The 10,411-nt window shown below is 36.9% G+C and overlaps 1 protein-coding gene across 1 annotated transcript in view; it reads right to left on the reverse strand.

Moving 5' to 3' along the window:
• Positions 1-9,477, reverse strand: part of M1AP (meiosis 1 associated protein) — a 51,490-nt gene extending 42,013 nt beyond the window's left edge. The window contains exon 1 of the mRNA XM_004691367.2: positions 9,189-9,477. Coding sequence (XP_004691424.1) covers positions 9,189-9,428 — 240 coding nt within the window. The 5' untranslated portion in view covers positions 9,429-9,477. The remainder of the gene's footprint in view (positions 1-9,188) is intronic.
• Positions 9,478-10,411: the final 934 nt, after the last annotated feature.

Here is a 10,411-nt window from a genome sequence, read left to right on the forward strand (position 1 = left end):
TCTGTCTCTGGTGAAGCCTCTCACCACCCCTGAGCCTCTGGCCTGTACCCCAGCTCTGTATGCACAAATAAATCTTTTAAAAAAAATTGATTTTAATGATCTACCAGCTGCTTTTTAATTTGGTCTTTCTTTAGTTTTGTTAACATTGGAAGTTGCCTGGTTGAAAATAAATTTTTAGCCTAGTCATAAGTCACTTACTTTCTTATACTAATAATAACATTTTAAATTATTCCCTCTTTTGGTGCTTCTGGAAGTTTTAAAACTGCAAGGTAATTCATCACAGTAAAATTCAGTATGTGTAAAGGACATTCCCTCTCAACTTTTCCTTTTTTTTTGGATTTTCTTTATGTAATGAAAGAAGGGTAATTGAGATAGGGGTAGTGGGGAAGGAAGTAGCCTTATGTCCTCATAGAGGAATACTTAGAGAAATTTTAGAAAAGAATAGAAACTGAGGAGCTGATGTCAATAATTTAAAATGACCTATTCCTATGTACTCTGGGAAGACTTCTTGTAGCCCTACTGGTATTTGTATTCTGGTTTGAAGATACTAGCCTAGAATAAAGGTGCTTCAGAAATTTAGAAAACGAAAGGTAAGTGTTGTTAGAAGGAAGCCAAGACTGAGCTGAAAATTAGAAGAGGAAAGAATACAGTATACTGTTGTGGGCGGGGTACAGAAAGGCAGTTCAGTACAAGCCATGGTATGGAGGTTGAAGTGGAATATTATGTGCTAGAGAAAAAGATGACATATGACTGCAAAAGTAGTATCAGCACTCCTTGCTAAGGAGTAGTGGGAATTTAGTTAAAAATGTAGTAGATCTTAGCTCAGGTTTCATATTCAAAGAGTTGAGTTCCAAACCTGGCTCTCCTCTTATAGGCTGTAAATTCTTAAGCTTAAATTTCTTCAACCAAAAATTATGGACAATGGAAATAATCTCAACTTGTGAGTGTTAAATGAGTTAATTCATGGCATTAGAGTATGCACTCAGTGTGAGCGGTGGTTATTACTTTCATCACTATCAAACCCTAAAAGCACTCAGGGCATCACTGATTACACAGAAGGGGTTTCAATTGACTTAATAGTCCTGCTCTATACCTAGTAAACAAGTGAAAGAAACATGTATCTATGTAAATGACTTGGATATATATACATCACATATATATCTATATGTTCTTATATTAAATGCTTATGATGTATTTTTACTCACCTAAAAAATATAGTTTCTGCTTTCTCTAACTTTACAAACAAGCAAGATAAATAGCCTTAGAATACAAAGAGATAAGAAACACAATAGAACAACTTTTTCCAAAGCATGTTGGAAATTATCGTATGTTTAGCCTCTGAGAATATAAGCTCTATTAAAAGAGAAAGCTTATTTCTCTCTTCATTGCTTAGGATAGAACCTGGAACACAGTTGGTATTAAAAATTATTTTTTAAATAAATGAATACATATATAATACATTTCAGGGAGATAAAAATAAGTTAAAAAATAAAAACTTAAAATTTTTATATACTGGGTAGCTTTTTTCTGAATCTAAATTATTCAAAACTATAAAGTTCATTGAAAAAGTAAACCAGAAAAATGACAGGGAGTAAAGGTAGATTATCTTGTGGTAGAGAAGGCCTTTCTAAATGTGGCCATAAAGGTACAAAACCATAAATGGAAAACATAAAAATCTAAATTTTCTGTGAAGGGAAAGAGAATATGAATAAAGTTAAGGGCAAACAACAAACTAGGAACATATTTACAACTATATAATTAATATGCTACTGATATACTTAATATGTAAAAAGCATTTACAAATAAATATATAAACTAGATATCTAAAACTCATCTTACTAGCAACTAACAATTACATTAGGTAAGTCACAAATATCTTTTAAATGTACAGGGAAATTCCCTGGTATCAAAGTGAGGGAAAAGAGGAAGCAGGAACCATAGTGTTAAATAGCTTTAAAATGTTGGCTTAGCTTGCTGATCTTTGGAACCTAGGGTTTTGTCTTTCAAGAGAGCGGGAGATAAGGCCTTGGGCTCCAGTAAAGGAAGGGCTGGAGCCCTTGGCCTTAAGACGGTAACATAGGTTATTCTCTTAGTGATCAGGTCATGGTGGTCTCTGCCTGTGATAACATCAAATACTTTGCTGACGCAAATGGCTCTTGATGTATGGCTATGATGTCCCCTTCCCTGTCCACTGTAAGACGTTGTCCCCTATTCCTATCCCACCCTCCAGACTTTATTCTTCATACTGTTGTCGCATGATCAGCTTTTACTCGCCTGTATGCTTTCAGTAAATGGCACAAGAACTTCTGCGCAAGCAGCAGAGTCTTGCCTTGCAAACCTGCTGCACGACTGCTGTGTCCCTCATCTCATTCCCACCACAAAGTGGCAACAAAGTTCCTATGGCAACAACTGAAGTCAGTTTTGAATAGAAATAGAAATTGCTGCTGAGAACCAGAAACCACATGCCTTCTTTTATGTGGCTTTCAGATTATTTTTTTCTTTCTTGAGATAACAATCAAAATGAGTTGGATGGGTTTTGGATCTGGAACCTGAGTTATTTGCCCACTAGGGAAACTCTGGCTAACTTATGCTTATAGTCTTCCAATTTATGTTGTTTTTCAGCCAGGGCTTCCTTTTGACAATGAAAAAAATATAACATTTGAATGAGTTGCTTCCTATCACCTATTTTAGTTACCACACTGCCACTGTAATTTACCAGCAACATACAAGCATCCTTTTGGTGTCAGACAGCCTTTTTCCAGACTTCTTATCTGTTATTTTGTTTAGTAGAAATATTTGTTGAGGGCCCTCCCTGGTGGTGCAATGGCTTACAGCACAGCACTATGAAGCTATCCACAGCCTCTGCAGTACAAGTTCGATCCCTGGCCAGGGCGGTAACACACATGGCACAGCAGACCTCTCCTGAACTGCCCACTGCTCCCCTTAGTAGTGCACCTCAGTAGATTTGCCTGTTCTGCTCCCCACTGTCTCTGGTATCTTACTACCCCTCACACTTCTGGCTTGTACCCCAGTTCTTGTATACATAAATAATTTTCTTAAGAAATACTTGTTGGGCTTCAGCAGGGAAAAAAGCTAGTCTTCTACTGCTGCCATCGAATCAGTGGGATGAAGATAAGTGAAGTGCTGGGAGCAACTTTTGGTTGTTTATAAAGAGTGAGGGAATACCCTTTACTCTTCCTTTTGCTTGCTGGCACAAAGGCAGTAGAGTGCCAGTGACCATAAGATAGTACCTGTGCTGCAGATGACAGGAAAATGGAGCAAAAAACTGGAAATCTGGTTCCTTTTTATTATAGAATGGCCATACCAGCCCTAGAATGCTTAATTTATTTGAGAGAAGTAAACTATCTATTAAGCTGCTTTTGTTCTGTGGACTCTATTACAGTGCAATATAAAAAATCTTACTTTTTTGGGTTATGTTCTGGGAGGAACCAATAGTAAAAGTGTGTTTCCATAAGCCACTTTGCAAAAGTCAAAAGACAATATACACTTCTTTGCATTTAAATTTTGTAAAATAAGAACATATTTTTAATAAAAAACCACTGCATATTTTTTATTTTGAAAGTCAAAAATGTTTAACTTTTTTTAATTAAAAAATTTAGTCTTGGCCCTCCCTGGTGGCGCGGCGGGTTGAAGCACAGCACTGAGGGTCTGGGGCCACTTCCTCATGAGTTCGATTCCCGCCTGCCGCCTGCCCCGGAGAAGACCACGTGGCGAGCCAGACCTCTCCTGGCCCGCCCGCTGCTTCCCTCAGCGGTGTGCTTCGTCGATCTGCCTGTTCTGCTCCCCAGTCTGTCTCTGGTGAAGCCTCTCACTGCCCCTGAGCCTCTGGCCTGTACCCCAGTTCTGTATGAATAAATAAATAAATCTTAAAAAAAAAATTAGTCTTTATTTTATTTTAAATTTATTTATTTATTTGTGTGTAGAAGAACTAGGGTGTATGCCAGAGGTGTGGGGGTAGGGAGTGAGAGGATTCACCAGTGACAGAGTAGGGAGCAGAACAGGTGGATTTACTGAAATGCACTGCTGAGGGGCACAGGTGAGACAGGAGAGGTTAACTCCCTGGCCTGGGATAGAACTCAGGCTGCCACTGTGTGCTGTTGTGATGATAATTGTGAGACTTAAACCTTAGGCCACCAGGGAGGCCCCTAATAAAAAAAAAATTAAATATCGCTGTCAGGAGAAGATAATAAATAACCTTTGGGAAAAGGAAGTGACCTAAGAAGGTTTAAAAATATTGTCAATTGACTGATTGAAAAAGATACCTGTACCCCCATGTTTATTGCTGCTTTATTTACAACTGGAAAAACATGGAAGCAACCCAAATGCCCAAACGTAGATGACTGGATAAAAAAAGATGTGGTACATATATACAATGGATTATTACTCAGCAACCAAAAAAGAGAAACACATGTCTTTTGCAGCAACTTGGATGGAACTGGAAAAGATCATGCTTAGTGAGATAAGCCAGAAAGAGAAAGAAAAATACCGGATGGTTTCACTCATAGCAGGAGTATAATGGACCAGGTGGAAAAGAACAAAAATAATGAACAACCATATACCAGAGACATTTTGTGGGGGTGGAATGGGGAATGGGATCAAAAACAGGGTGGGGGGAGGGAAATGCACGGGATTATGGTGATGGCACATGGGTGACTTGGTGATGGGAAACCCGCGGGGATTACAATTGAGATGGAAAAAAAATGTACAAAATGATGTAAAAATAAACTTTTGTAATAAAAAAAATATTGTCAATTTGAGTACTGGAAAATTCGTCCAAATGCAATGGTTTTTGAAATAATGAAATTCATCGCTCTTTCACATAGTAGTAGGGTGATAGGAACAGTTATTGGAGGATACTTCTGGTTGATGGAAGTAAATGAAGGTATAAGAGGATACTCAAACTTCCTAAAGCAGGAGGCCATGCATCCATTCATCTAAAAGATGGCGTCATTTAGAAACTAGTTATATTGAAAGTAGGCTAAAACAGACTATGCTTTATATCTTCTGAAAATGGAATCGGATCTCTCAGGAATTCATTCCTAATCACTTTAATTTTGGAAGTGATTTTAAAATGCAAGCCTTGCAGAAACATTAATTGCCTAGGATCCAAAGAGCTCATATAACTTGGCTGAGAAGCAATTTTTGCATATCAAAGGTTGATGATAGATGAATGCTACAGAAAGTCCTATATTGTTCTTAGCTTGTTCCTCATGAATTACCTACGCTGTATTGCATCCAGCAATAACTATTTAGTTAAGAGCTAAGTTCCAAATCAGAACATGAGGTCCGGAACTTAAGGAGACCTGTTAGAGAAAAAGGGTGAGAGTGGATTATAGGAACATATGGTTTGGTACCCTTAAGCTAGAGTTCTACAATTACCTGTATTCTTACAGTCCCATAACTTCCCTCCCTCCCCCTTCTCTGGATTAAAACATGCTCTAGGAAGTTCCTGCACTGAAATGTTGGGTGTCTTTCCAGTGAATCAAGACTGGGCTATGACATATTGTGGTGCTAATACCTCTTATACCACAAACTCAAGTTTCTCTGCCTTAGGTTGTCTGGCAGTGTTTTAAGGTGCAGAGTAGGGTCCTTGATTCAGGTCAGTGGGCTATGCACAAAGGTGGAAGTTAAGATGAATGGGTAAGGAAAAATGGATGCTCATTATGTTTCTTTCAACTTTTGGTGTAGATTAGGTAGAACAAACAGGCCTAGGGGTGTTTTCTCCCTAGGTCTTCACCATTGTGTCTTCCTTGCTCTAGGTAGTTTAGAACAACCCCAACTGACTTCCCATTGGAGCTCAGTTGAAAAATAAAATATAGTTTTCAGGTCAGTGTTTTTTCAAAATCTATTTATCAATAGAACTCCCTTTTATTAAAAATAAAAATTTATAGGCTCTCCACATACTTTGTGTTTATTACTATATCAACTATATTTTTAAATAGTTCATTTTTACTTATTTATTTTCAATACATAATACATTCATATGGTTTAAAATTCTAATGTTACAAAACTATATGTAGAAAAATATTCATCTAACCAATTTTATCCTTCAGTTAGCCAGGAGTTTTCTGGAGACAGTATTACTAGTGATATTTCTTTGCATGAAAGAAATGCTAATTAATTTTATCTTTCTTACCAAAATAGAAGAGACTATGATACTCTTTTGTGTCTTGATTTTGTTGCATAGTGTATCTGAGCAATTATTTCATTGAACAGATACAAAAAAGTTTTAATTTTTATCACTGATAGTGTTCCTTAATGGGTGGATATAATTTTATTTAACCTATCCCCTATTGCTGACATAATATTGTTTCCAATCTTTTGCTGCTTATAAGCAATGATGAAAATATAGTCTAGTATGTAATTCATTTTAGCACATGTGAAATGTAAGGTGCTTCTAAAAGTAGACATGCTAGGTAGGGTCTAAGAGTATGTAAATTTGTGGTACTGTCACCAATTGCTCAGCATAGAAATCATGTCAATTTATAGGCTCATTAATGCCTATGTCACTGTTTGTTTATAAACTCACAAAAGCATTTCATTAAAATTTTTTAAATCTTTGTTAATTATATAGGTGAAATGGCATCTCAATAAAATTTTAAAGATTTATTTATTTATGTATATAAGAGCTGGGATGCAAGCCTGAGGTACAAGGGGTGAGAGGATTCACCAGAGACAGAAGGGGGAGTAGAACAGACAGATCTCCAGAAATACACTGCTGAGGGGAGCAGCAGGCAAGACAGGAGAGGTCTGCTGTGCCAACTGGGTCATCTCCCTGTCCCAGGATTGGACTTGTGCTGCAGTGGTTGCAGATAGTTTCATAGTGCTGAGACTTCACCCCTTGTACCACCAGGGAGACCCTCAATGCAGTTTTAATTTTCATTTCATTTTTTAAGATTTATTTATGCATACAGAACTGGGGTACAGGCCAGAGGTGCAGGGGCAGTGAGAGGATTCACCAGAGACAGTGGGGAGCGGAACAGGTGGATAGACAAAGTACACTGCTGAAGGCTGCAGCAGGAGGGTCAGGAGAGGTCTGCCGCTCCATGTGGTCACCTCCGGGGCGGGGATCAAACTCATGCTGAACTGGCTTTAGCTTCTTAGTGATGTGCTTTAACCCGCTGCGCTAACACAGAGGGCCTGATTGATTGTATTTTTATATGTGTAATAGTCATTTGTATTTCCTTTTCTGAAAACTATGCATATCCTTTTCTGGTCTTTACCTTAGTGGTTTTTATTGTTAGTGATTCTTAGGGAAATTAGTTCTAAGTAATATCGAAGCAAATAACTTTTCTCATACTGTCATTTGTCTTTAAATTTTACCTATAGAGTCCTTTTATTGGTCAAGCATACATTTCTCTATCTTTATACAGATGAATTTTAAATTTTTTATTTTCAGAAGTTTGGGTTTTGTTACAGTTAGAAAGGTCTTTCTTACTCTGATATTCCCCCTATGGTCTGTTTGCTATTTATCAGTTTATTGCCTTTCAGTTCCAAATTCACCTTTCAATATATTTCTTTGAGCACTTCTTCTTTATAGTAACCCTGATGTCAAGAGTAGAGGTCCCTGGAGAGACACTGCTAGAGGTAGTTGATCTGCTGTCACAGGCAGCTGTACCTTGGATAAGCAATGGCGTGTGAGGACATTGGGTGTGCTCTACTACATTCCCAGAACCTGCAGGCCCCCGATGTTATGGAATAAATGTTTATTGTTTCCTTAAAATATATACATTAGTTTACTAGGCATTTGGGATATAGCTACAAAATTACTTATCCAAACTTATATAATGTTTTCATTACATATTGCTTCTGAAATTTTTATGCATTTAACAATTATATAGCCAAATTTGTTAAAACAATTTATACATTAAGATCCTAGCTCTCAATGGGATAGTACTTAGAAGTGAAACCTGTGGGAGGTAATTAGGGTTAGATGAGGTCATGAGGATGGAGTCTCCATAATAAGGTTGGAGCCCTTATAGGAAGAGACAACAGAGCTCTCTCTACATGCAGGCACTGAGGAGTGCACACAGCAAGAAGTTTGTTAGGTGTATGTTAGAAAAATCTTACATCAGTACCTAACCATGCTGGCACTCTGATCTTGGACTTCCAGCCTCCCAAAATTCAGAAAATAAATGTCAGCTGTTCAAGTCTCCCAGTCTATGGTATTTTGTTATGACAGCCTGAGCTGACTAAGATATTGACTAGTATTGGCAAAAATGGGGTGAGAGATGACCCAACTATAATATAGCTACAAGAAACTAATTTCAAACACAATAAAAATAGGCAGAGGGAAAAAGGATAGAAAAATGATGAAAATAACATGGTAACATTAGTCAAGACAAACCTACATGGCTATATTAATATAGCACATAAAGTAGGATTCAGAGCAAAGAATGCCAGGTACAGAGGGAAACATTAGATAGTGATAAAATAGCCAATCCAGTATGAGAACATGGCAATATTAAATGTATATTCACTAAATAATAGCTCTGAAACAAATGGAACAAAACCTGATAAAACTAAAAGAAGAAATAGACATTTATAGTTGGAGACTGCAAATCCCATTCCTTAACAATTCATAAAATAACCAGAGAGAAAATCAACACGGATTTAGAAAAACTGTACTCAACAGGATATGATCAACATTTATAGAATACCTAACTTAGTAACAACAGAATACAAATTTTCTTCAGTAACTGCACAATATTTATCAAAATCAATGATATCTGGAACTATAAGGTTGATCAACAAATTTGGGTGAAGTAAAGTCTTATACAGAATGTTCTCTGACCACAATGGAATCAAACTAAAAAGTAGTAACAGAAACATGATGAGAAAATCTACAATACTTGGAAATTAGAGAAGTAACAGATTTATTTCCTTGTGTTTAAATCTCAAAGGAGGATGAGAGGAGCTAATTGTTTACATACAAAGGACAGTAAATGCCAAGGTTTCTCTCCCTATCTCAAGATGTGGCCTATAAAACTCCCACATCAATACTTCAGGAGTCAGATGTCATTCTGCACATAAGCAAGTATGTATTCCAGGGGGGTGTTGGGAATAGGGAATGTGTCCAGCTATTGCTGTAATTAATAATAACTGTGATCTCTGCTCCAGAAACCTATTACTTTCAAGATTAAATGAACAAATAAAGATATACTCACCACAAAGGGGAGGAGGCACTCATGCTGATTTTGTACTATGTATAAGCTAAAGAGGGACATGCGGCTAGGCCCCATCAAGCTGCAGGCTAGACAGAAAAAGTTCTGCAGAGCCTTACAGAGGTTGGAGCAGATATCAGCCCAGGATGATAGATCGATATGTACAATGAGAATCCTTGGAGGCTGCTGGTAAATCTGTGTAGCAATAGAAGGCCTTTTACCAGAAGTTCGCCTATGATACATGGCAGCCAGACCAGAGGTGGAACTGTAGCCACTACCTGGATATTCTCTATACCTGTAGGGAAGAAAAGATCAATCACTAGGTTTCATACTGGATTATATGATCTTTTGAAACAATGACCATAGATCTAGAAACTAAATTCAGCAAGTCAGATTAGGCACTAACTCTATTTTGTCTAGGCTATCCCAAGTGAACATTTCCTAACAGATCTAGATGTTTATTTCTCATTAAGGCTGAGCATTCTTATGGCTGTTGAGTGGAACAAAATTACACAAAAGTCAAATTTCAATCTCATAGTAAGATATCTACCTTCAGAAACTTTATATATTTATCAGCATTTATTTTACTATATTGTCATTTATTTCTTACTGTCTTTCCCACTAAAATGTGAGCTTCTCAAGGGAGGAGAATCTCTTGACAAATCCATCCATGTTAGCACAGGGTTCATTAAGTATACATGATAATTTCATTTAAGGATTTTAAAACAGAGCTATGAGCACATTTTCCTTTTAGTTGTCCTCATCACTTATAAAGTAAATTTAAACTCTCTTCAAGACCTCTCTTGACTTCACCTTTAGCCTTACTTGCAGGCTTTTCACTGACATAAAACCAAATAAGCTATTTACCTTTATCATACATTTACTCATGCTACTTTCTCTGCCTCTAACACCCTTGACTTCTTTCTTTACTGCTTATTTACACTTATTCTCGGGGCTCAAATCAGGAAAAGAGAAACACATGAAAATATAGAGCTATATCAGTCATGACAAGGGGTATCATTAAAATACTCAAACATGGACAGGGTTATACAAGGATTTAATAAACAACTTTCTGTCCAGTTTGATAAAAGGACAAATTCCTAGAAAAATCTAGGACTATCTAACCACAAGTAAATCAAAAAGAAAAAAAATAACCTAAATAATTTATAACCATTCAAGAAATTTAATTGGTAGTCAGGACCATCTATTGATGAGTTTAATCAAAA

The sequence above is a fragment of the Condylura cristata genome, unplaced genomic scaffold (assembly GCF_000260355.1).
Source record: "Condylura cristata isolate star-nosed mole 26May11 unplaced genomic scaffold, ConCri1.0 scaffold00031, whole genome shotgun sequence".
NCBI classification, from domain to species: Eukaryota; Metazoa; Chordata; class Mammalia; order Eulipotyphla; family Talpidae; genus Condylura; species Condylura cristata.